The sequence below is a fragment of the Ptychodera flava genome, chromosome 5 (genome assembly GCF_041260155.1).
Source record: "Ptychodera flava strain L36383 chromosome 5, AS_Pfla_20210202, whole genome shotgun sequence".
Taxonomy (NCBI): domain Eukaryota; kingdom Metazoa; phylum Hemichordata; class Enteropneusta; family Ptychoderidae; genus Ptychodera; species Ptychodera flava.
Window position 1 is genome coordinate 30798523 of NC_091932.1, and position 27961 is coordinate 30826483.

The window sequence follows — 27961 nt, forward strand, 5'->3', positions numbered from 1 at the left end:
AAAAAAATTGGATTGTCGTAGTTCCTTATTTACCTTTCAGAGTAACTAAGCTACAAAGAGGTATTTGCAGTTCTGCCATCTAGATGAGTGGCCACATCCAGCCTGGCAAAATCATCTTCATGAACAGAAAATTACTTCACCGCTTCCCTACTCCTCAACCAGATATGAACTAAAAAAATGTAATAGTGTTAACATTGTGTTTTTCTTAAGTTTCTCTGAAAACCTAGTACCAGCGCGCAGATGGCAAACAAGGAATTTCATTGAAAGCACCTAATCAAATTACCAACAAAAAAATACATGTTAGCTATGCTAGAATAATCTTTAAAAAACAACACATTTGGATTTAACTTCGAAGTTCCCGATTTGATGAAATAATGGTGGTGCAGCATGAGATCTCCAGCTTCATCGGAAATAACACACATATTTCAAGAGCCAGAAATGAGAATAATACAGAGGACACGCAGAACAATAGCACTTCGGTTCTTTTGATTTTCATTGAAACGCAACACGAGCTTAGTGAATTGATGTCAAACATTGACAAAATGCATCCGGTTTTCAAATTTTCGATGTTTAGATATACTTTAATATCTGTAAAGATCTTCGATAGAACAAAGAGAACAATCATCATCAGAAAACACAAAACCAACAGCATATCCAAGGTAATAATTCTTAAACAGAAAGTCATGCCAACCCACAGCTGCAACACTCATGGGCCTCATTAAAGGTGAAACGTTACAATACCTTAGAACAGGCAGCAACGAAGCCGCCGATTTTACACAGAAAGCCACACAATGATGTGAAAAACTGCAAAAACAGACAAAGAGTGAATTCAATAGAGCATATCGAAACCCTAATGAAACGGTCATATTAAAACTAGAAGTGACAATATAAAAATTTTCGTTACTCTCTTACAAACTTCATAAACTGAAAGAAAAATTGCTGGGAAAAGCTGATCTAAAGCCCCATTAGCTGCATCGTTTAGCATTATTTTTATGATTTTACTTTAGAACTAAAATAAGTTTGTGAGAATGTACTAATTTAGGTGTATGTATACTTATTACTAACTACCCGCTGGGACTGTATGTGCAATTTTGAACAAGGTAAAGACAACACATCGATTAAATGTAAGCCCACTCATTAAATCACAGCCCCGTGCGATAAAGCAAAAACTATGGATACTGTGCGTATCTGCACTGACATCTTAACATAGCATAATTAGTCCAATGTAATGCAGAGAGGTGAATGTTCTTAACAATGATATTGTATGTTCTGTTTCCTTTGTCATATAACTATTTTTTGAAAATGGCGGGAAATCAAAATTACCGTATTTGAATTTACTGGTCAAATGTTTTACAAAGAAATGGTTTCGTAATGCTGTAAAAGCTCATATGATCATATCCCTTCAGAGAGAAAACCAGGAGAGAATTACGAAGATATTTTGAGGTCGACAAATTTCAAGAGTTGCAGCTAGCGGGGTTTTATTTTTTATTTTTTGAAAAAGATAATTTTTTTCAACAAAGTGAGAAATAAAACAAATCTACATAACTGTGAATGTGGCAAGCGTTTGAACAAAATTAATAAGCAACTTGTCTTTAAAAAAAATCAGTCATTTAACTAAAAAGATCATCATATAAATGCATTCAGGTGGCTAGTAGGCTTTAATCATACAGTCAGGGTTGAATGTAGCTGCAGTATAGTAGCTCGAGGTTTTGCCTGGGTATTTGGGCCGGACAGCTAAACCAGACGCCGTCCGGCAAAACCTCGAGCAACTGTACTGCATCCAACTAGGTTGAATTGCGCCCTCAACAATTCTGTTCGGTTTTCGACACTCGAATGGCCAAAGGTCATCTGTAGTTATTGTTAGTCCCGGGATCTGTGTATGGCTTTATATTACAAGCATGTATCGTGTGATGGTTTTATACTTTTGTAGTTAACTTTTCGTTCCGTTTGGCCCGGATCATGTATCAGAGTTAACCAGTGAAAGTATATTTGGCCCCGTTCGGATTCGTTGAGTCCGTTCTGGCTCTGTCTTTATTAATAAGGATACGCCCGTTCGCGTTTCCCCGTTTTCGTTGCATTTGGCGGACTTGGTGTACATGAGCTTAGTATAACGATAACATATCCCGGGATGTCAATCATGCCTGGGGCTTCAAGCTCCCACAAAGCTCCGACGAACTCGGAATCGGAAACCGCAAGAAATGGCAGTGGAAATGACAGCGGAGGAGACAGCTGCTTTGGCTGGTTGGTTGTAGCTGGGTCTCACGTTTGCAACCTCTTCGTTTTCGGATGGTACCAGGCCATCGGTCCCCTATTCGCCGTTGTTCAGCGTTATTTTGACGAGACTTCAGCCCGCACGTCGTGGATACTTGCATTCCTAGTATTTCTAGAAGCGAGCATAGGTGAGTACGATACAGTCTCGCTTTTGACACACAGAACATTCTGATAGATAAATCAGATGTTTTTTTGAAAAAAAAATGTATCACAGTCTGATATTCGGGTCTCTTTATTCGCATGGGGCCATATTTACGGAATGTCTATCAATTCAATCGCAACCTAAATCGCCACGCGCGTTTCAATAGGGATATTGGCTATTGGCACGCGCGTGTCAATAGCCAGGTGTATATGGAGGCCCGGTCTTGTCAAACTTATGTTACATTAATTTTATTGTGCTAAAATTAATTTTATGTAGTCTCGAATTACTAGTACTGGCAATTAATTTTGTATTAATTAAACATATTTTAAATTAATCTTACATGCTGGAATTAATATATGTTGTCTAGAATTAATATTCACTGCTTTCTTGAATTTTCTATTTTCTTATACTAATTTAATCTGTTAAAATTGATTTTATATGTTGGAATTGATTTTGTGTTGTCTAGAATTCAAGTTAATTACAGGGTTTGAAATACTTTTTTTTGACAACATGCACTCTGTGCATGTCAGGTTTTGCATCAAACTGCACCAGCAGTCTGAGTACCTGCACTGTCACCCAGGTCATAGTTTGTCAACTAGGTATTCCAAATTATCATCTCCATCATCCCAAGAAAGTTCCTCTGTATGCATTCGTGGTCCATATGGCCGTGTTTGTGGTCTCCTCTGTGTTTTACTGTCTTTGAACCAAAGTTCAATTGCAGAATCTGGATCAAATGTGTCTATTGTATCTTTACTGAGATTAATTGTCATCAGCGCTGTCAGAGTTTCTGGCTTCAGACGACTTCTCCAATCATTCTTGATGACTGACATCAAGGAAAATCCTCGTTCACACACTGATGTGCTGCATGGAATCAACAGCACAATCTTCACCAGCAAAAGTATGCATCTGTACTGGTCTTCAAATAGGACCTGAACTCTCTGCCATAAATCTAGGTACTTCAGAGGCTGTGTTTCTCTGATCTGGATTCTGGTACTGTGAGTTTCAGTGCTGTCCACTGGATAAGAGTGCTTATTTCATCACACCCTCTACTCTGTAGGATACTTTCAAAGTGCTTATACAGGAACTTGACTTCATCGTCGCCATAGTGCTGTAGGTCTTCATCATCCTGAGGCCACATAGTAGGATCAAATACTACTGTTGCTTTCAGTACTTCATCTTGTACCAGGTCTTTGAATCTTGTATTAATACATTCCACTGACAGCTCAACAACTTTTTTGGCATGTTTCACAGCTTCCTGTTGTCTGGATTCTTGGGTTGTACCTGTATTTCGAATGGGTCTACCCTGTCCTTCATCCAGGGTCACTCCATCATATACCAGTTTCCTCTGACAAACTGAAATACCATCCATCATAGTCTCCTCCAGTTTCTGTTCAGATGTGTAGTCTTGCAATAGTTTCAAGACAGATTCAGCCATACATCTGACCCTCTCTATGGTTGTATGTTCATCCTGAAGGGTTTTACTGAGTGCTGATACCATTCTGAAGTATACAACCAGGAATTTCACAAACATCACAAACTTTACATTCTTCATGTTTTTTAGGAAATACTGTGCCTTCTCTTTGCTTTCCTTTCCACCATTTATTTTGATATCTTCAAGGTGTGTAATATGGACTCTGTAGTTCCGTAGCAGAGCTTGAACTCCCCTTTCATGATGAGGTACCCATCTTGTTCCACTGACATTCACTGGCCGTACTACTGTGATTGACAAAGCTTCCCCAGCTCTTTGAAAAGTAGACCAGTTCAACGGGGAGTACTTGTAAAATTTGTACAAGTTTTGCAAGACTTCATGAACACTTGTAAGAAGTGGCATTTGCTTCAACACATCTTTCACAGCAAGTTCAAGTCTGTGGGCAAAACAGTGGACCACTATCAAGTGGGGTACATCAGTTTTCAGCCTTGCAGCCACACCAGACTTCCTACCCAACATCACACTTGCACCATCAAAACTTGATGCAACTAAAGTCATTTTTCCATGTTTTTCGCTCAAGATCTGTCTCCACTGCATCCACTAAAGCACTAGTGATGGACTCCGCATCAGCTTTCACAAGGGATTTGAATGCGACAAACTGATATGTTGGTCTTCCATTTTTGATGTAATTGACATACACAATTTCTTCATCAGTAACACTTGTATCAGTGCTGCCATCTGATAATATGCTAAAGAACTCCGAGCTGTTCAAGTCTTTCACGATTTCTGCATGTTTGGTTTCAAAGATGTAATCAGTAAAGCACCTGGCCTGTTTGTCACTGACATATGTCTCCCCCACACGTACATTGTTGACAGCTAACAGGCGAATCTGTCCTGGAAAATCAGAGAATGGTTGACCAGCTTTAGCTAGGTAGAATGCTACACGAAACAAAACTCTCATTTGTTCTTGTTCTGCTTTTTCCATTCGAAGCACACATCTTTCTATTGGTCGCAGTTTTCCTGTACTTTCTCTATTTTGCTTAATATTCATGGCTTGAAAATGTGTTTCAGTCTCTTGATGACCTTCAACGATGTGTAAACGGAATGAACTGCTACCCTGAGTACGGAATTTGTTAGGTTTCCCACTGTTATCAAACTGTTGGCAAACAGAGCAAAACATGCAATTTTTGTCTTCATCAAAGACAAGCCATGGATAACTTTTTAACCAAGATCTTTGGAATCGATAAAGTTTTTTCTTCTTCACTGGAGGATCAGGGGTTTCATCCGGATTTTCTGATGTACTCACGGTACTACGGTCCCAAGTGACAGTTGAACTTGTAACACTGACGGATGGCATGGCTTGACTACACGATGATTGACGCTTGTCTGACTCCGTCTTGGATTTTTCAGTTTCCGCAATGCATGGTCGAACATGCATTTCATCGGACTTCTCAGATGACTTTTTAATCCCAAAATGAAGGAGGGTCCGTTGTTTTGACATTTTAGCGGTTAATTTTCTCGAGTCTCAATGAAAAAAATTCCACCACAGAGGAAACCAAAACATTGCCATGTGGACGCAATCGAATACAGCCGATGTAAGCCGATAGGTCACGATGGGGCCCCAGAGGGCATTGTAACCAAAAACGTTGCCATGTGGACGTAATCGAATACGTCCGAAATAAGCCGAGGGTCTGCCCGTAGGGCATTTTTTGACAAGGCTATGCAGTCTGCTTATATGCAAATGAGTAAAGTGCAGAGTTTTGGGCCCTCTAGGCTATGTATACTGGCGAGGCTCATGCGTAGCTAAATTTCCGGTTTGCGGACTTTACGTAGTTCGATAAATTCATGGCAATATCAACAAAACTGAAAAAAAATTTCCAGTCAAAATGTCCAGAACGAGGATGATTTCGCATATGAAGACAAAGATCTTATTTTTTTCATCTTTTTTTCAACATGCACAGTGTGCATGTTGCTCTGGCGATCTACCTGCACCATGGTGATATGGACATGCATAGTGCAGTGTGCACCCGGGTATTTCGAACCCTGTTTATCAGTATATCGATATAATTTTCCATTTTTTATTTAACTTGCTGAAATAAGTTCATGTCGTCAGGAATTAATTTTACTAGTACCTCGAATTAATTTTACGTGGTGTCAGAATTAATTTTGTGTGATCGTAGAATTTGACAAGCATCAACATTTTTCATTCAACATTGATCAAATTTTGTATTCCTACAGGTCCTTTTTCTAATGTCTTCATCAAAAGAGTTGGATATCGAACGACAGTACTGATTGGCACAATTATGTCATCCACCGGATTCTTCATAAGTGCATTTGCAAGGAATATAGAATTTCTATACTTCAGTCTAGGAATTCTCGTGGGTGAGGCACATATTTTTCAAACCTAAAGAATCCTTATCATACTAGAGGTCCAATGTCATCTCTCTGTTAGTCTTTGTATCAGGTGCAGCCAACGAACAATGCCCTATTAGAGAGGTCTTTACTATGACAAGATGTATTTTGCATGACAAGTAATATGAACTGACTATTTTTAAGTCATGAGGGTAATTAGTTAGCTGTTCATAATTTGCCCTCCCACTGAACATTTTTCGACTTACCCTCCCGCACTCAAACTTCATTTTTACCTACTCCCCACTTATTTTTGCCTGTTTCCCCTCCCCACTGTCAATTCTTGAAGCTCCCCTGCCCTGTGGCGAAAAAAACTTTCCGATTCCCCCTGCCCTGGAAAAAACTCCCCTCAATATTTTTCATTCAATTTTCCTGCAGACATGAAGCTACCCTATCTAGAGATGAAAAAACCTGTCTTTTTTCCCCATGCCCTGTGAAAGAAATTCCTCTGAAAATAAACATTCCCATGCAGACACATACTCCAGTGGCCTTCTACCGGAAACACCATGGCTCAACTTCCCCTGTAGCTTCCCCTCTCTCCTCGTTTTTCGCAAAGTCCTGTCCCCGGAACAATCAACCGATATCTGCCCTGCCCGACCAAAAAAATAAAATTTGCTCCCCTGCCACCTAAAAATATGTCCCCTGCCCAAGCAAAATTAAAATTTCCCCTGCCCTCAAAAATTGCTCCCGGAATAGCTTTTTCAATGAATAGCTCCGTTGGCTGCACCTGTTTGTATGTCAGTCTGTTTGTCCATCCATTTGTCAATCTGTGTGTAGACCAAGTTTGTGGAGCTCATAATTCAAAAATTACCCCGTCAATGTGACCAGCTTTGATATGTGGAATGTTTAGATGTTGATCCATAACAGAATGGAATCTCGCAGATGTGGATAGCAGAATAAGAAAAAAAATACAAAAATACATGATTTTTCATACAATTCAATAGCTACATTGATGAGAAAGTTATTACTTAGATATTTGGTACATATGTTGGTAGGGACAATGTACACATTATTTTGGTGAAATAGCATAACATTGGTGTGTATGACGTATTTTTGAATTTTTCCAATTTTTGGCGAAAAGTCTTGTTTCAGGAATCACATATCAGATAGGTATCAAATTTGCTTTTCATGTTTTTTAAGGATCATCTAATTATGTGTCCAAATAATGATGAAATTTTGGTACGTAAATATGTGCCAATGGGAAGACAGAAGTTTGTTCATATTTGACATACACCATGTTTTACAAAAATTTTACCATGAAAATATCTTTATGGTGTGTTTAAAAGAAATTTCTTGATACAGATCTAATAATTGGGGACAATTTTTGCCTGTTTTGGTAAACCCCCCCCATGCCAAATATGATATGCTTGAAGTCCCTGGCCCAATTGCAAAAACTTTAAAATCACTGCACATTTCACCTGTGTATTTGGTGGTAGTAGATGCAGGCTCAACTGAAAATGTGTATTTGTTCAAATAAAGTTCTCATTTACCAAAAATAAACTAATGGACAGCAAAAGTGCAAACTTGGTGCAAATCTCAATAACCATTAGATTGTCTTGAAAATCTGTGTATTCATGTATTGTAAAATTGCATCAGAAAGTCGTCATCAAACTATTGTCGGATTAAATCTCATGTATGGCACGTAATCAAGGCCAATCCCCATTTTGGAATTGTACTCTCAATATTGGATCTGTAAACGCAATTTTCAATTTTCAAACTCCCATTTTGGATTCGTACATCGCACTTTCAACTTTCGTACCCACAATGTTCGAACTCCCATCCGAAGTCCCACCACCGATTTTTCTTAGCGGTCTTCAGTACAGTATTTGTGTAGGCATCCCTAAGTTGCTTCATTATAGTTAGTCATGTTTTTCCTTCTTGGCCATTCTACGTCAGAATGCGTCATAGATACGTCACGTGACGTTATCAGATTTTGGGGGTTATTTCTATGTGATGCTCTAGAGGGTCCACGAAAATGTGAACTGGCGCAGTGCAGTTTTTAGCCCCTGCCGATCTTATCCCCGCACATTCTTCGCTGGGATAAAATTGGCGGCTGCCGATCAGGTTCTGTTGCAAATTTCGACCGTAGTCACAAAATCAAAACGATTGTAAATGTATATGCAGTGGTATATACTGCTGAATTTTTACTTTGTATTAAAATTATGATATACTTTTAAGAAGTGATAAAAGGTTTAAAACATATGAAAGTTTGCCAATTCATGGGGCGACGATGACTATCGATTTAATGACTGATTCAAGACTCCTCATCTGTCCAGCAAGACTCTCACGCCTATGTAACACATCTCCTCATCTGTCAGACTGGTCAAGTTCATGTAGCAGCCTGGACAAACTCCAAATAATGTGGTCACTGACTAACTCGACGTCGTCCACGTTCAAAATAACTTCAGTGCCATCAAGTGTTTTGGACTCCCTAACTAAGTGATGAATAACATGATGTAATATGACACCTTCAAATTTTCAAAGTGGCATTTAACTATTCGTAAGCTCGTGTTTACTTGCTAGTGTTCTAGGGGACCTCTATGAGTTAGAAAAAAAATCTGGGAGTTAGTCAAAAATAAGATTTCGAAAGTTGAAAATGCGATATACGAATCCAACATGGGGTTTACTAAAAATGGGACTTCGAAAGATGAAAGTGGGATATACGAATCCAAAATGGTAGTTCGAAAGATGAAAATAGGATCCACAATATATGAATCCAAAATGGGAGTTCGAATAGGAGTTAGAAAGATGAAAATGGGATATAAGAATCCAAAATGGGAGTTCCAATTTTGGCCTTGATTACGCGCCATATCTCATGTAACAGACTCGTCATATATTCAAATTAATGCTTCATCACCTTGCAGGGATTGGATACGGGTTGATAATACCTGCCCACTTAGGAATTTTTAGTCACTACATCAAGAAGAGATTCAGCTTGGCAAACTCTATTGTGATGTCTGGATCGGGGATTGGAACATTTGTTTTCCCGCCACTTACACAGTATCTAATCAGCAAATATGGCTGGAAAGGCTCTCTGATTATATTTTCTGCTATCAACTCTCAACTAGCGATCTCAGCTGTTATGTTTCGAAAACCCAAAACCGCTGACTTTGAGAGTGGTGATGCTGAGGCAAGAAAAAGTGAAGATGGAGATAAATCTAATAAGTGTGGAAACATTTGCGAAATTTGTGACTTTACTCTCTTTGCAAAGTATCCTGTTTTCACAGTTTATGCTTTGACTAATTTTTTAGCAATAGGAATAGGTTTCCAAAGCCTACCAGCTCATCTGTTTACTCGCGCTGAGTCGATGGCTCTCGGAACAGAGGACCAAGTTGCTCTAATTTTGTCTTTTTTCGGCATTGGTAACATCCTGGGTCGATGGTTTCCACCAGTAGTTAAGTTGTGTTCTAAAAAAGGCATGAGCAGTACCCTGTGGTATGGACTTAGCATACTGGCCATGGGAATAGTTAGTCTGTGTAGTGTTTTTGCCACCTCCTACGGAACATATTCTGCTTCAGCGTGCTTGATCGGCTTTCTCAGCGGTGTTTATCCAGTGATGGCCAACCTTGTGATGATTGATATTGCTGGCCAAGGGATGTTTACAGCTGCAGTTGGCTTCACCTCTCTGATGATCTCTCTAGGAAGTCTTATAGGTCCGCCAGTTGCAGGTAAGGAATGCCAGTCTGGGCAGCCATCGTTTTTTGACCCCAACAAATGAACCGAGAGAACCTCTTTGCGTGCAATTTATGGTCATGCAGGGATAATTAAGCCTTTGAGTGCTGCAATTGTTCTCACTAAAATTTTAGTGCAACATTTTTACCCATTTTTATGAATTTTTCCGTAATTTTTTTGATAATTTTGGACCAAATGGACATCACATTTCATCGGCTGCAGTTTGTTATCAAAATTTTGACAAAACTCTGAAAAAAAATAACTGGAGTATATTTTCTATAGGTGACAAAAATTGACTTTGGCGCTCAAAGGTTTAATTAAAAGGGACGCTATAACCCGAGGTTTTGATAGCATACTCACCATTTTCGCCGAAGCAGTTTTGTGCTTATTCGTCTTCCAAAAGTGTGTTGAAAGTGCCAATTATCATCCTTGTAAACTTGAGGTAGTGTCTACAATACGTGATGTTTTTGTGAACGAATGAATTTCTGTGTTCACTGTAATTCAGTTGTCAACTGTAACGTGGGACATTGTGCTGGTACACGTATAGGCTAGCAGTGTGACAAGTTGAATACGGGACATTTGGACGTTATACTTCTGGAATAGAGTAGTGGGAAGCTGCATTTCACAAGCACATAAAATTGCCGTAAATTGCGTCAAACTTACATAGCTTTAAAATGTCTTATCTTCAAACGCTATTGAATCATGCACCTTCAGTGTATTTTTTTTTGGAATACAAGACAAAATCCAAAACGAACTTTTGTTATGTTGTAATTGTTACTTAATGTTCTTATTTATTACCTTCACAGGCTACATATATGACGTCACTGGAGACTACAACAACTCGTTTTATTTCTATGGTGCTTTCCTGACATTTGGTGGCCTCATTATGTTGGTACCAGAACCATGTCTGAAGAGACAGCAGAAGATGGCCGACAGAAAGGAAGCCTATGAAGATGCCTCGGAGATAGTTCTCAATAAGTCTTCTGAATCTCGGCCGACCTATCTTGATGCTTTTGCGCAAACTGGGAGTTAATTAATGAAGCAAAAGTGAACTTCACAACTGGACGTTTACCTTCATTACAGTTGACTTGTGTAATGTGATGTTGTACTAATATGCTGCCGACTGTCATGCTGCAACATACAGTCTACAAAAGGATGTGTTCATTACTAGAAGTGGATGATTTGATGTCGACGTTTGAAGCTATAGTGTGGCTATTGGTCAGACTCCCTAGCTAGGTTATAATTGTCCAAGCCGGGCTAAAATCTCTGCGTGGAGATTGCCCGTGTAGTTAAGGTGGCTGGAAAGGCTATTTTTGCACCAATTCTTTTCTCAGGGTTAATGTTAAGTTTCAAGTGTTAGAATCAAGATATTTAGTTCAATTTTTCAGGATAACTCCCTTACTTAATACTTTCTCCAGAAAATATAGAAATTGTATATTTGTAGCCATGATTTTGAAATATGACACCAGTAAATATTACAATTTATTTTTTCATATTTTTTTTACATATTTGAATTTAATAATAATTGGATAGTACTTAATATTACCAAGTTAGTTATAAATATGTTGACACTATTAATTGTAAGATGTGTACGGCAGGATTTGTAAATAAAATTTGTTTTTATGATTTTACATGGGTTTACATATCAAAATTATTAAAACATTCTTTCAAATTTCAAAATGTGATATTTCAAAAAGTACTTCAAATACAGGAAAATTAGGGGACCTCTACTACAGATAATACACTAAGGACTCCCCAACTTCTTCTTATTTGGTCAGTTGTGAAATAGTGTAGATTAGATCCTTTTGAGGTCAGGTCAGGTCAAGGGTTTAGCAGAAGTCACGATTACGATAATAAATCACTTTTTATTGCCATTATGTAAACAATACACAGTGAATGCATGCTCACTGTTACACTGTGATATTAATCATTTACCCAAATGGTTTGAGAAATGGAAAATGCCTCATACGTAAACCAAGTGTTGACAGTACTTTGTTTTTCTTCAAAAACATTGCTCATTATCAGGATCTATTTACGCGCACGAATTGGAGACAATTTACAGTTTAGTGATTTTTATGTGACATCAGACATCTAGTTAAATTTTTCAGTGCATACCATTTACATTTTTACCGATGGTCGAAAATTACTTGGCATGTTAGTAAACTTTGGTAAAGAGCTGCCCTTGGATATCAGGCTGAACCTGGTTTACCAAACTTTTTTCAGACCAAACTAGAATTAATGCCTCAGTAGCTTTGAATAGGTCTCTCGAGGTGCGCTGAGGTTCGTGAGTGTTGCATGGCGGTTCGTGAGAGTTGCATTGAGGTTGGCTCAAAATGTTAGGTGCTAGTTTTGGTCTGGATTACGGTATTGATAAAATGTACTCAGTTGAGCTACACACTATTCTGCGTAATTTCGTCAAATATTTGTGCGATTTCAAATATAAATTTTGATGATTATTCCCGTGATATTCTTTGAGTTTAATTAAGTATTCTGTCAAAAACGTGCATACATCTGACCTTCTACTTTTACATTAATCAACACCCTTTTAGATTGCCAACAGATTTTCAATGTACATTATTGTGCAATAAAACTGGGCAGAAAAGAACATTTAACGAACCTGGTGATAGGGTCAATTCTCCGACTATTCTCTTTTAATCGCTTTCCAACAAAAGGCTGCAATAGCTTTGTCCAAAGAGAGTCAGTCCTTAATATTTCAGCTTTAAGTTTTGAAATGGTTTGTTTTTGAATTCTTGTTTTGTCCTGACTTTTCGTCAATGTTTTATCTGGCTACTTTTCCTGTAACTTTTCAGTTGCTTTGTACAAAAATCCTTCTGTAACTGCAGATGCTTACGGCTATAAGCTGTATTGTATATGTGTTACAGTCCGAAAAATGAGAAATAAATTATTACAAAACTGTTGATCGGAATTTTGTTCACAGACAATGAACGTGAACACCAGAGGACTGATTCCACAACCTGTGCATGGCTGATGAATTTCTGAATAGCCTGTCAATGTATTCAAACGTTGACCATTCGATGTGAAATCTCTGAACGTGTAAAAGAAATAACACAAGAACATTTTGTTGAAATCTCTTCCCGTTAGTATGCGCCTCGAAAGCGAAAGACTTAAACTTTTGCATAAACTTTCCAAAATGAAACTTTCTACCGTTCACTCACCAAATCAAAAATAAAAATAAGGGATCACCGTGCAATTATTGGTACAAGAGAAGCAAATTACCTGACATTCACCGATATTTTAAAGCCAAAATGGCCACTATCCCTGTTTAACCCTACCGGGCGGCAAAATAAACTTTTCGATTTTCGAAAAACTAAGATGGTGTGAAAATATTTCTTACAAACTGCAATAGCGAGTCCCCACAATTGGTAGATCAGAAAAGGGTTGTGAAAGTTTTGGAGTCCGAATATCTGTCCCCGACGAGGTGCATTCTACCATAAGTTCATTATGCCTGTCTGCAACCTCGCCGACGTCGTATTTTTTTAGTCTTTCTCTTTCACATATACGCTGTCGAGCTATTCTTGCAGCTTCTTTGTGCTCGAACGTAGAACGCGCCTCGAGGACAGATATTCAGATTCTCAAACTTTAACAATTCTTTTCTGATAAACCACTTGTGGGGGTTCATTTGAAAGATCTTGGTGAAAGAAAACTTTTCACCAGCTTAGTTTCGAAAATTTAATTTTTCCACGTAAAGTTAACACGGGGATGGCGGCCATTTTGAAGATGGCCATTTTGAATTTTAATTTTAATTATCGGTAAATCTTTGGTTATTTGTATGGTGACCCCCGATTTTTATTCTCGATTTTGAAAGAGAATGGTTAAAAGATTCCTTATGGAGGGTTTGAGCAAAAGTTTATCTTTCACTTTCGAGGCGCATACTACCTTAAGATCAATTCTAACCTCTTTATGGATTGATGATAAATCAATCGGTGAGAAATTTGTAAAGAGCCGAAACGTTTGTTCGCGTGCAACTCGTTTTTTCGATGTCGTGTTTCTCCCATCATCAGCAGGCTAGAGAAGATGGGCAGAGATTTTAATAATCACAGAAAATGGGAAATCTTATAATATATTGCATAGCGAGCAAACCAGAGAAAGACCTAGTCGGCCGTCATATAGTGTGACTCTATTGCTTGTCGGGGTTTAATAACGAAGGGGGGGGGGGGAGCACCGGCAATCCATGTGAGGAGGGAACAGCGAGGAGATTTTTATCACTTGGAAGAGGAGGCTGACGTCATGAGGAGATTTCTTGTTGAAAGGGGAAAGGTAGCGGCCGCGAGAGAAATTATCAAGTTGGAGGAGGGTGTACTGAGCAGGTACAGTGGGGACGGGCAGTAACAAGCATCTTGTTGGAACTCTGCTGAAAGGTTTCCAGGGGACCCCTACGACCGATGTAAACACTGCACCTAGGCTACGTTGGCGATTGATGAAAGTTAAAACATGTCTGTTAACAATGAATATAGTAAAATTTAAACGTTGCAGCTATTTTGACTTGATGCATCTACTAAGGTAATATGCATTAAATATATTGTTTGTAAATAAGAAAGTCGCACACGCGCAGTTCCGACGACTGCCTCTCTTCAAGGCTGCGTATTCACAAAACACCTTGTGGGAAGAATTTTTGGGAGAGATTGAAAAAAATGAGGGCACGTACGTAAGGGGGGGGGGACTTGAAACTAGAGAGAGACTGAACCAGTGAAAGGCAGGCTTGAAAATGCAACGCTGATTGGAAATATCGTAATATAACAGAGTTGAGCAAAAAAGTCACACAAAATCGTTCGCAGCTGTATATTCGTGTGAAAAACGGGTGCTTTCTAACACAAAACAAAATGTTCCAGTCACTTTGTTTGGCAAGAGAAACGTTGAAACGCAGTGACACAGTGACCTCTCGCGAATGCAGGGTATTTTAGAATTTATATTGACACGGTCTACATACGGTACAACAATTGCCAGCATTCACCCTAAGGCCGAACAAAAAAAATTGTGCTGTTCCGATAACCTGACCTACCCTATTTGTTACCTGCCGACCCTAAACTTTTTAGAGCTACGTAAACACGGATTCGAAGTAAAAGAAGAAAGAAAAATTCCCGTAAAAATCACGCGTTCGTTACTTGGCATTTAATTTTTGCTTGAACGACGAAGTCTTTTATGTTTATATATATATGTATGATACATTTTGCTGGAAATGTTGTGGCCAGTGTTTGACCGCCCTGAACGCCTTAAAAAATGCATATTTCAAAATAAAAATAAGCTTATTTTGGGACAACCTACTACGCTATTTTTGAAAACCATGTTATCGGGACAGCACACTTTTTTGGGGGGCCTAAGAAACCAGAAACGAAAACTCATTTCGAAAGTAAAATGAAACCAGGGTATGTGTCAAGTTGCCAGACTGATTGGCACTTGTCGGTTCTGACAGACCGTGCACGTGCACGTGGGACTATGTATTGTTATTTGGCCTGATCTATTCTGGGCGACAGAATAACTCCACGTTGAGCAGTACTAGTGTGCACGTATTGAATATACCTATTATTTATTAGCTAGATATGAAACATGCTAGATATTATAGTTTGTGTATTTTCATCGTGTAAAACTGGCAGGTAAGGGAAAGTCGCCTACAGTTTCCACTTTTCTTTTTGTGATCACCTTTTTTGCACCTTAAAAAAAAAGAAAATTTTCATGACTCCCACTCATTCGTGAAGGAAACTTATCGCTAAATTTAGATATGTTCAAAATGTTCAGTAGAATAGGCTATTTATATGTAAAAAATAATAAAACTTTTGCTTAATTCGAAATCTGTTAGCTAGCTGTCCCGAAGATTAAACCACCGATCTTGGAGCACATTTATTGTCTCGGCCTGCTGCACAGTAAGTGAGGCTACCCACAATTCCCCTTGATTTGTTCACTCAGACATTTTTTGCTAAAGGCTTTTTCAATTTTATCAGTTTCTTAACAATTTTTAACTTACAATTTAATTTCAGGATTATTTGTTCAAACTATGTTCCAAAATTATTGATTATCTTTAAAATTCAAGAGTAAATTGAATGAGAAGTCGATGTTTATGAGGTGCTAAAAATTGCACACTCGTCAAGATAAACTTATCAGCAACTATGGTCTCGTCATACCACCTGTCAGACATGCAAATTTGCTTTGTTACGAACATTTAAAAAAATCAATACCCTTTCTTTTACCAACACAGATGCAACTTATTCCCTTAGTTTCCTTGAAAATATTGTGTATAACTGTCAAAAATCTATGTCGACAAAATTACAAAATTGCTATCTCCTCAGCGGACAATGGGTTGATCATGATCTTCTCATTATTCACAGTAAGAAATCAGAAAATTACGATTATCAGAACTATGTTGCCAGAATTTTGAAATATGGACCAAGTTGTTCTGTGCACAGAAGAAATTTGCTTCAGTTCAGTGAGTGATCTCCGTGTGTACAGATCATGGAGAATTGTGGGTAGCCTCACTTACTGTGTGCTGCTGCATGCTGCAGGCTGGCGGCAATGTTGAGCAATATGACGTCACTGCTGTTTGAGACACGAATGAGCAAACAAATGAACTTACATCTACAATGGCGGACGACGAAGATGTTGACAAGTAAGTTCGAACCGAATTACACCTACTTTTAGTGTGTACATAAGTGTAGGGTTTAAATCATGAACAGATCACCTCCTTATAAACCCAAGCCTTCAAGGCCTACAAATCGAAGAACTTATCGTACGCGTTCTGCTAGGGACCATGTGTCGTGGCCGGGGCCATGCGATTTCCTAGCTAACGTAACAATTATATCCTACCCACGCGACAATACTACAAGCCTGATTGTGTGAATGTTTCGATTTGGTCACGGCCAGCGTGAGTTCTAGGTTGATCTATCCCTCATTTTACGTCCTTCTTTCTCTCTCCAAGTCTCCTAATGTCAAAAATTGTTCTTTCTTTTAGTATTAAATCACTGAACTTTGGGCACACGTGGCTGTTAATGTCACTACATTCGTGTTCGCACAACAAACATTATGTGGTGCACGCTGAAATTATGAAATTATTATTATGTATCATATTGTATGGGAAAGAGTGGTAGAGTTGTATTGGTTTTGTCTTGAAAATTTAACGCCAGAAGTGTTCCCAGAGTTAGAGCATGCTCCTGCATTTAAATGTCAAAACCGGCATGACAGTCACGATACGAGGTAGGCCCATAGTTTTTTGGATGGTCCATTGAGGTAGTAGAGAGCTCCTACCACCTCCATGGATGGTCTATGGTAGACCCTACAACTTTGCAAGTATGAAGGTACAGGCAAGAACAAGGACCTCTCTCAATCATAGCTTATCGAACAAGGACTGGCTGAAGGCAAGCACGAGAGTGTCAAGCTGTCACTATCAAGTCCAGCCAGTAATTATCAGTATATATGTATATTCATAGACAGTGGCTTCCATTGCGTATAGCACAGGCCGTCCACAAATGGACCATGCCTGTAGTACGGTATGTCTACTTATGGATGCAAAATACTGAAAAGAGACAACCATGGTTTACTCTTCACAAGACAACTCTACTTTACACACTATCTCCTGATTATGTTTCTTGTTAGGAATGACAACTTTTCTTCATTCACACCATCAAAAATAAAGCCATTTCATTTCACCTCTTCACTATCTTACAGCTTCGATGATGATATTGATGATGCCATAGATGATGAGGATCCTGGCCTTGATGACCTGGAGAACCCAGAGGTAAATATACAATTCATGTGAAAGGCATAGGTCATCCTTGAGCTTGTGCAAAGTGTGGGGCCCATGCAACCAGTCCTACACTATAGTGTTGACTTGCAATGGTTTATATGACAAAAGTTGGTATCAGTGAAACGTCTGGATTAGGAATTATCGTTTATGGCCCTGATTCAAATAAGTAACTTGATAGTTTGATCCTACCAACAACAAATTGTGTCACATTTAATGAAGAATAACTAACTGAATCAGATCAAGAGACGATACTCTTAGGTATGGATTTTGTAATTGCGTGATTTTCTTACATTTTTGTGAACAGTAAAACAGCGCAACTTTGATTTTCCTGAGGTCTACCAGGCACATGAGTAAAACAATTGTATTTGAAAAGCAAAAATTTGAACACGCACCTGATGACCTATGACCCTTAAGAATTTGACAGGTGACTTCACTGAGCAATTTTAGTGAATATTTGCGTCCATCAAAAGAATAAGCCGTTAACTCAATAGTACAGAAAGTCTTCCAATTTTTCAAGCTTGAGAAGAATACATATTTCCTACTACAATAACATTGTACTCTAAGCTGATGTTATGGGTGTTTTGCATGATAGAACATTAAGTAACAAATTAGAACTTATCCAGAGTTAATGATTTCAAAGAAATCTCAACAAATCAAAAACAAATATCAGGGGTTACTGTGCAAATTTTGGTACAAGAGCAACAAATAACCTAAAATTTACCAATATCTGAAATTCAACATGGCTGCGATCCCTGTGTTAACTCTATGGAGAAAAATAAAATTGTCAATATTTGGAAAACTAAGATGATTAAGATATTTATTTTATGATGCCAAGCGCTTTAAAATGAACACCCACAAGTGGAAGATCAGAAAAGAACTGTAAAAGATTGAGAGTCCTAGTTTGAGGTGTATTCAACCTTATAGCGACACTACAAGTATGCAGCTTTCTATATACTTGCCTTTAACTGCAGCTGATGAATGCTTGCTGGTCCAATAGGTTTCTCATTGTACCTGTGACAGCCTCTTAAGGTAGACTGTGCCTTTGGGACAGATATTTGGACTCTCAAACTTTTACAATTCTTTTCTGGTGTACCACTTGTGGGGGTTCATTTTAAAGCTCTTGGTGTAAGAAAACTTTCCACTGGCTTAGTTTTTCGAAAATCAAAAATTTAATTTTTTTCTATAGAGTTAACACAGGGACGGCGGCCATTTTGATTTTCAAGTATCGGTAAATTTTGTGTAGTTTGTTTCCCTTGTGCCAGAATTTGCCTGGTGACCATTGATTTTCATTTTTGGCTTTGAAAGAGAATGGTTGAAAGATTCCGTGAGAAAAGTCTAAGCAAAAGTTTAAGTCTTTCACTTTTGAGGTGCATACTACCTTAATGATCTATTAGCTGTATCCTTTTATACACATTTCCAGTGTAGTTTGTTCTGTCTGGAAAATACTGTGTCTTGATCCACTCCGGTATCCATGATGAAATGTGTAAATCATGTCCAACTTATCAATGCAGCCTGTGTTACATGTGTTTGTTATGTCTGGTTATATTGTCAACATCCAAATTTCAGTCTCGACTTGAATTTGTTTGTCAACAATAAACAATAGCATCACATATTATCCACGATCCAGTTGGCAATACTTTGGATTTCAACAAACAGTAGTAGGAAAAAGAAAATGCATTTTCCTTCCCTATCCACTGCACAGCCCCTTACCGTGGAAGATAATTAGTTAGAATATGATTAAAAATAATCTTACCGGTATTATCTATTGGCCATGTCTTTTTTCTCACGAGAGTTAATGGCACAGTTCTTGCAAGTCAAAGCTTCTCGATGCTCAACCCAATTTTGTGGATCAGTAAAACAAATTACCAGATATTTAATAATATTTGAAAATCAAAATGCCTGGTTTCCCCTTTGTTAACTCTTTGAGATAAATGAAATTGTTCACTTGGCACTTTCATTAAAACAAGACTAACTTCATGTACTTCTCAGGTTTTAAAAAGATTCCACTCAAGCAGCATGTTAGAAATGTATTATGAAAATTTGTGTGTCTGAAAAACTGTCCCTGGTGCACATTCTATCTCAAGCAGTTTTAACCCTTTCAGGCCTGACTTTCTAGAATTTTACCAGAACTACCCCTATATGTAGGGGTTTAGGCCTGAAAACATTAAGTTGCTGATGAGGGGGTTACTGTATTGGATGTGATAGTGTTGGGGGGGTGTACCGTGTGGCAGTTGAAGTCTGTAGAGGATTTATGTAGCAGTTGAGATGTGTCAAAAGAGGATACAATGTTGTGTACCGAAAATTGAAAAACTTTATACGCTGAGAATTACGAGGGATTTAATAATTATATCATAGCAGTATATTGATGGTGCAAATACTGTGATGTGATTTGTCGAGACTCAAAAAGAACCGTGCTGTGTTCACAATATAGCACGGTTGGAACAGGGACAAGCTCTCAGCTAGAGAAAAATTCCCTTTTTGACATTTCTCGCGAGAATTTCAATTTAATATTGTGATATATTAGCAATAAACCACCTCAGTAAAGTGTATACCATGAGATTTTGACCAGTTCACTCCATATATGCACTCGCTATCACTTGTGCACACACATGTATGTCATGAACTGGTCAAAATCTCGTGGTATACCGCAGCTTGGTGTGGTTTATTGCTTAAATAATGTGTTTGTTATGGTATTTGTACATGTGATCTCATGCCATAACCTGATCACCTCCAGATATACTGTGAGTAGGTCCATACTCACCATTGATAACAGTGAATTTAGGTCAAGCCAGGGTTAAGACAGGGTACGGGTTAAATCCCACAGTGTGAGCGAGTATTAAATGTGTAACCCTTCTGTGAAAGAGTGTTCATTATGCCGCCTGCAAGTCCAGCTTGCAGTTGCAGATAATTGTATGACAATTTCAAATAAAGGTAGTTTGTGCCTCGGAAGCGAAAGACTTAAACTTATGCTCAAACTTTCATCAAGCATACTTTATACCATCCTCTTACAAAAATCTGGGTTAAAATTCAGGAAATAAAATCAGGAATAAAGATCAGGGATCAACATGTCAGTTTTTTCACTAGAGAAACAAATTACCCAATATTTCGGGATATTTTACAAATTCAAAATAGCTGCCATCCCTGTGTTATCTTTATGGAGAAAGGAAATTCCTGATTTTCACAAAACTAGGCCGGTGAAAACTTTATTTACTCCATAAGCTTCAAAATGAGCTCCAACAAGTGATAGGCCAAAGGAATATTGTAAAATTTTGAGAGTCCGAATATCTGTCCCAAATTCTACCATACAGAAATGTCCCAGCCATTTACAGTGTCAGCTGCATAATTTCTGTTCTTCTTTTCCATCCTGTATATCTAAAACCAAATCCCATGATATTATTTTGAATCCTCTTTTAGCCCAATCAAACTTGTTTTTAGTTCAAAGGTTGGGAACTTTAAATTCGTTTTTTTATGACTCAATTGTTGGGAAGACAGTATCTCTTGTGCCTTGACATACCGATAAATACATTTTACTCACAAGGATACATTAATCACACTTGTTTTGAATACATCTTTATAGCTCAAAGGTTGGGCACTTTGTTTTTTATGGCTCAATTGTAGGGGAAGACAACATCTCTTGTGCCATGACATAAATGCATTTCACTCACAAGGGTACGTTTTATGTTTTTGTTGACTCAACAGGACGATGGGGAAAACATTGACATTCTACCACAAGGTGACACACCACAGGAGTCCATGAGAAAGATCACCACACCGTACATGACAAAATACGAACGAGCCAGAGTGCTTGGGACAAGAGCTTTACAGATAGCGTAAGTCAGCGGGCGTAAATTCGCAGTACTTAATGCGACACGTATTGTGTATCAAGAACACAATGCCTAAAATTACTCATTCGATGGTGACATAAAAACATTCATATGTATGTCCTTGTGTAGTCATGTGATTTTATTTGCACTCCACTTCATATTGAATGATTGGTTTCACCTATTCATGACGAAGTAAATATAGGAGGTGTACACGGTACACAGCATGTAGAGAATCAATCCACCTATCCATTATCCAGAGCTAGAAACTGACCTCATTTGTTGTGTACAGGAAGTTTGTAAGGCCGAATAAAGAAATGTGTTTCTGGTAAGCCAACCTACCTCAGAAAAATCAGCCGACCCTAAATATTTTTTTCAAAAATCTTTGGGTAATTTCTCTTAATTTTACCTTATTCTATTTGTGTCAGCCAACAAAAATAAAAATAAAAAAAATTCCTCTTTCCCTTCCATATTACGAGAAACACAATTTTTATTATTTTGCATAACTTTGAAGTCTTTTGCCATTTTTACTCAGTATGAATAGTTGTAGACCACAGTAACCAGAGTGCCCTTCCTATGACAAAACCTTGTTTAGTCACTTAAAATTTCTTTACAATTGCTGTTTCTCTGCAGTGGTGAAAGAATGATTTGCATCTGTCCTGTGTGTAATAAGTAAAAATTCGTCTTCAAAAGACTTTTAACACTTTCAGTATCTCTGTTTGGCTCCAACCCACCGTTCTAACTGGTGATTGTTGACTTGTTCACTTAAAGTTGGGATTGAAAGGTTAAAGAGAACACTATTTGCACCAAACAACTTGTTTCTGTGGGGAGTGAGACGGTACAGTGACCCAGGATGTCATTGACTCCTTGGCCACTTATCAATCACACTACATCAGCTCATTTTGACACCATGGCTGTGTACATGTATTTTGGTCTCCGATGACACAGTGCCATTTTGTCAAGGCCCTGTTCAAGGAATGATAAAGCACCAACAAAAGTGGTATTATTAAAACTAGTTGACTTGAACTTTTGAACCCTTGTCCTGCCAGCCCTTTCACTACACTACCCCACCTGCCGAGTCTGTAAAAAAGTGGTATTTAGCCAAAATCTATGCTTTTTCCATCTGCTTTGCATGGGACTATGCTATAATAGGTTTAGTCAGTAAAGATTATGTTTGCAGCTTTGACATTTTCAGGGCCATGCAAGGGTAAAGTCTTTGTCAAAATGCAACAAACATGTAGAGAACATGTTATGCCTCTCTATTTTTAAAGAAGTTGATCTGATGGTGACATACCAACTCGGTAGGATTGTGGATAATGTGCTGTTTAGTATAGTATGTTTAGTAGCTGTTTTTGTGAAATAAAAGCAGAGCGCCCGTTCTTGATTTGTGATTTGCAAGAATTACAATTCGTTTCGATTTTGAATTCCCACAATCGTCATGTATCTAATTTAATCGATCACATCATTGTGTGTTATTGATAGTTACCGACTTGGGGATTAGAACAACTCCATTGCTTTTGCCAATTGGCAATCTTTACATTAAGCCATATAAGCACTGAAAATATGCAACCTGTGACAATAAGACAAATTGTTCATGCCCAACAAAACAAAAATGCAGTGTACAGTGATGCATATATGTATGTATTTAAAGTGAAACCTGAAATTTGAGTTGAAATATCCGTTTATTATTTATATTTAGGCATTTCAAGCAGAACCCTTGCAGATATAAAAGGGAATTTATCACTACGGCATCAAATGAGTTCAGTTAATTTGCATTAAGGTGTATATATAGCTGAACTCATTATGACAAAGGTTGATGTGAAATACTTGCAAATCATTTTCATTTTTTAACCCTTTCACCACAATGGTTTGACCCAAATCTATTTACATCAAGGTGATTGTGGACGTTTTGTTAATTAGATATGAACAGACCCAGGCAGGCATCTTTGTTGAACATCAGCAAAAGGTCGCAAGGCCGGTCTAAACTTAGCTGTAAACATTTTTCAATCCTGAGATGTCAGTAATTGTACTTAAAGTTTTAATCCACATGCAACCGTGTGTCTCCAGACTTAATATTGGTAGCTCCTTGGGAATTTCATGGTTGAGATGACAGTTGCACTTGACCTGCAGCAAATTATAATGGCATGCTAGGGTCTCTGACAGTCCCTTGCTGGCTACGCATTGTGATTGATGTGGCCGGACTCAGTGAACTGGCATAGTCAGCAGAGCCCTATTGTCTATGGCAGCTCATGGAGTCAGGCTATGCCAGCAACAGTGCATAGCCGGCTAGCAGGCTGTCAGAGAGTCTAATAGCTTACATTATGGCCCCCCTGTGTTTCATTCCTGGGAAGTCCTTTAAGTCTGCGAATTTTAAAGCCCTTTTGGCAATTCTATGGTAGGTTTTTAAAATGAAATCCAGTCCTGGCAAGTCCTGGAAAATTGATAAGCCACTTTGATTTTCAGGAATAATGGAATGGTTTGTCATGATGTTGTAAAAGTGATAAGGAAGATTATACATAAATATGATATATCATAAAAAAACAATATTTAGAAACTTGTATTTTTGACCTCAAAAAGCCCTTGAAAATTGCTGACAGTTCTTTAGAATCCTTAAATTTTAAGCATCTTTGAGTTAACTGATCTGGTAATCATTTTCATGAGGCACATGATGTGCAGTAGATGCTTCTCTTTGTAATCGCAGTTGATGGTAGTAGATAACTGAATCAGTAGAATCTGTGAAAAGGACCCGGAGATGGTTAAAGGTATACTATCACCTGTTCCAATTTTGCCACAGTTACCATGGAAAGAGAAAATCTAGCCAATCACAGATTTTAAGCGGGTGGCCATTTTTTAAAAACAGCTCCCTCACATGGGTATATGAATACCAACGAACGCCCCTTTGACCATATATGGGCATATTTAGATTACAGGTGACTGTATACCTTTAAAGGGACAGTGTTGACCCGTGTATGGCTGTGCATATAGGATCCATACCATGGGTCTGTTGCTATGTACAACATATCCCCATCATCTCAAGTGCATATCCGAAATTTTATAATGGCAGCTGTACTGAAACTGGTGACTGCTGCCAAATCAGCTTCTTGTAAACAAAAGGACGCAACAAAAGTCTATTCGGCAAAGTCTTGCAGTGATTGGAAAGCTACAAAACTGGTATATGATGAACCAAATGCTGAATTTGCTTCATGTTTGCTTGACATTCATTGCCAATTTCTGGCAAAAAGGCAATATCAACGAGAAAGTCGTGCTGCTGCATATGGGGATGACCCTGTCCCCTGAAGGCTGGGTCTTTCGAAACAAATTAGGGACCCCTAATCCATATAAGTCAGAAAACTGAATCACAGAACACTCTCGACTTCTATTGAAATCAAAAGGAGTATATCCAGCCAATGAGTGAGCTGCAAAGAATTATTTGACATTGGAGTAGCCAATCAGCACAAATGATTCATAGATCTTCATAGCTGGTGTCTACAACCACATTCTACCACGACAATTTATCAAAAGCAATGACTGGTGAAATCCTCAGAATTTCTCAATGTTTTCTCACAGAACGAGGGCGCTAGTCATGGGTTCTCACAACTTTCAATGTTTTCTCACAGAATGGGGGCGCCAGTCATGTGTTCTCACAACTTTTCAATGTTTTCTCACAGAATGGGGGCATCAGTCATGGTTTTTCACAACTTTCAATGTTTTCTCACAGAATGGGGGCGCCAGTCATGTGTTCTCACAACTTTCAATGTTTTCTCACAGAATGGGGGCGCCAGTCATGGTTGAATTGGAAGGGGAAACAGATCCGCTGGAAATTGCAAGAAAAGAACTAAAGTAAGTCTTTTTGTAAATCCGGTGAAAAGATCACCATAATCTTGTGTTGAATTTCACATTCTTGTGGATAGGTGATTCTGCCAAATTAGACACCTGTGAAATATGTTAAATAACGACTGAGATGGCAGGTATAATAATGCATTTACTTTGTTAAGAAAAGCTCAAGAAAATTTACGAAATAGAATGCCGTGTCATTGTTAACTACATGTACATTTTTGGATGGGAAATAGTAAGTACAGTAAAACCTGTCATAGTGGTCAACCTTACAGAGGGGTCACCTCCTCATAGTGGTCACCTTCTGTAAGGTTTTACACGTCAAAGGTCTTTGACAGAATGGCCACCTCTCTTGCGTGGTCAGTGGCAACGTCACGTGTAATTGCTCCTGCTCCAATTTTGTACAATACGGTCAGCATATTGACCTCTGAATGACGTCTCTCAAACCAGTACCCAGACTGAAAGTAAGAAATAACTCAATATTTAACTACCTTACATCAGCATCACAATTGATTCAGAAATTAAAGCTCCACAAGCTGTATCTTTTGGCTACTTTTTCAGAACTTTTGTTTTGTGGTGTCCCTACACTTTCTGCATTGAATCCCTAAACTGTAATTTAATGCTAAGTATTTAGCATATCAACACAACCTATATGAGTATAATCTTGAAAATTGTATTCAAGTCCGGACTAGAATCATTTGTAAACAATAAACAATGATCACTACACACATACAAGCTGTGTGGACAAAAAGAATACTTGAAATTTCAGCATGACAAACGGATTAGGGTCAGACATGGTAGTTGATATACAGAAACAGAATACTGAACAACTTGCCACAAGTTACAGCTTATGTCACTTTAAATGAATGTGTCATGATTTTCAAGAGATTTATGATATTGAACTTCATTACTACTATTATCTGTTCGTAATTCACCACTCAGCACACCTTCACTGAAAGTGATGCCACACTCACCCTCTATAGAAAGTCCCCCTCCATACAGGGGCCACTCATTCTTGGTCCCTTAGGTGGCCACCATACACAGGTTTTGACTATATATGTAGCGTTTCTAACAAACAAATTTACCATGTAATGAAACAAGAACACAGTTACTCACTAAAGGTATACTGTAACCTGTTCCAATTTTGCCATAGTTACCATGAAAACAGAAAATCTAACCAATCACAGATTTTAAGCGGGTGGCCGCTTTTTAAAAACAGCACCCTCACATGGGCATTTTGAATACTAAGGAACGTCCCTTTGACCATATATGGGCATATTTAGATTACAGGTGACTGTATACCTTTAAGCATGAAGAAACTTTCAATGAGGAAGATTGTATTGCATTTTGGGAAAAGTTCAGATCAAAAAAATTTCAAAGCTTTTTTCTTCAGCTACTCATGTCAATGAAATGCCTAAACTTGTGTGCATTCTCTTGCTGTCATTCCAGGGCACGAAAGATCCCCATCATCATACGTAGATACATGCCTGACGGAAGCCACGAAGACTGGGGTATAGATGAGCTCATCATCGACGTCTACTAAAAATTCACCCCTGCTCTCAACAAATGGACCGGTCCAGTCTCTTCAGTGTTCTCATTTAGGCCCAGACAAAACCACAACACTGGAGGGGTTCATAATCCATTGTACTCACAGTGAAAATCACACATCTATAGTTGCTGTATCTATGAAATATCTTTGAGAAATATAGTCTTAAATCGAACAAGGCCAGATCAGTCATATATCAGCCAAGGAATTTTAATAGAAAACATTCTTTATTTAAGGAACTAAGAAGATTTTTTTACCCGTGACATTTTATTGGACATCGAAAATGTAAATCTCCTATCTTGTGCATCATTGATTGAATTCCAAGTCAGGCTATAGAACGATGCCAGAATTCGAAGCAAGTCTGTATTACCTTGTGTATACCTACCTGGCTGCAGATCTTATTGTAAGAATATGGTTTGGAACAAGAATTGAACACAGTGCGAACACCTGGCTGTGTGTTGAACTCTGCTTTCCAAGTGGTGCACTGTCCGATAGCAGTCAAATATCCGTACACACACTCAGGCACTTAACATGAAACCCAAGATTATCTATGTAAGACTTCAAAATTGAAGACACTGGAAAATAGTCGCTCAACATCTAAGAACAGTTGTGTACCTTTTTATGGAGCGTGTTGTCTGTTTCTTTATTGGTTTCCAAGGTCATGTTTACTGTTTTCTTTTTTTATAAAATAAATAAATAAATGAGCAACTGTCAAAGCTGTGTTTTGGTTTTTTGTGACAAATCGGTCACAGTATCCATTTACTGGTCAGGCCCAATAAAATTGTCATTCGCATTTTTTATGCACGTATAAAGAGTGGTAGTGAAGGACAGGTTTATTTTTCTTAGGAATCCATCAATTTGTGTGATAATTTCACGACATGTGGAATGCTGTTTCCTACAGGTATAATGTCTGGGGATTCAAGTTGTTTCCAATGAAGTACATTCACTGTGTAATAAGTGTAGAGTCAATAACTGTGTGTGAATTGGTATTTAATAAAATTGGAAATTTTATAAGTGCGCGAAGCGCACGAAATGAAATTGTAATTTTATGAATAAACTGAAGTAAGGTATAATTATGTATTCT

At 38.2% G+C, this 27961-nt stretch overlaps 2 protein-coding genes across 2 annotated transcripts; both read left to right on the top strand.

Annotated features, from left to right (window-relative positions):
• Positions 1 to 1839: 1839 nt before the first annotated feature.
• Positions 1840 to 12841, top strand: LOC139133491 (monocarboxylate transporter 13-like). The gene is made up of 4 exons (XM_070700118.1): positions 1840 to 2399; positions 6081 to 6224; positions 9116 to 9919; positions 10730 to 12841. The coding sequence occupies exons 1-4, from the start codon at positions 2129 to 2131 to the stop codon at positions 10954 to 10956; spliced, it is 1446 nt and encodes a 481-aa protein (XP_070556219.1). The 5' UTR covers positions 1840 to 2128; the 3' UTR covers positions 10957 to 12841.
• Positions 12842 to 16396: 3555 nt separating this feature from the next.
• LOC139133494 (DNA-directed RNA polymerases I, II, and III subunit RPABC2-like) lies at positions 16397 to 27593 on the top strand. Its single transcript, XM_070700120.1, has 5 exons — positions 16397 to 16542; positions 17598 to 17667; positions 21376 to 21506; positions 25266 to 25337; positions 26781 to 27593. The coding sequence occupies exons 1-5, from the start codon at positions 16517 to 16519 to the stop codon at positions 26872 to 26874; spliced, it is 393 nt and encodes a 130-aa protein (XP_070556221.1). The 5' UTR covers positions 16397 to 16516; the 3' UTR covers positions 26875 to 27593.
• Positions 27594 to 27961: the final 368 nt, after the last annotated feature.

Bases quoted from the DNA above. Each gene is read 5' to 3' on its own strand.
- LOC139133491 (XM_070700118.1), top strand. From the start codon at position 2,129: ATGTCAATCATGCCTGGGGCTTCAAGCTCCCACAAAGCTCCGACGAAC. The intron at 6,225-9,115 runs GTGAGGCACATA...ATCACCTTGCAG, and splicing joins CAGTCTAGGAATTCTCGTGG to GGATTGGATACGGGTTGATA. The intron at 9,920-10,729 runs GTAAGGAATGCC...TTACCTTCACAG, and splicing joins TATAGGTCCGCCAGTTGCAG to GCTACATATATGACGTCACT.
- LOC139133494 (XM_070700120.1), top strand. From the start codon at position 16,517: ATGGCGGACGACGAAGATGTTGACAA. The intron at 16,543-17,597 runs GTAAGTTCGAAC...ACTATCTTACAG, and splicing joins GACGACGAAGATGTTGACAA to CTTCGATGATGATATTGATG. The intron at 17,668-21,375 runs GTAAATATACAA...TTGACTCAACAG, and splicing joins ATGACCTGGAGAACCCAGAG to GACGATGGGGAAAACATTGA.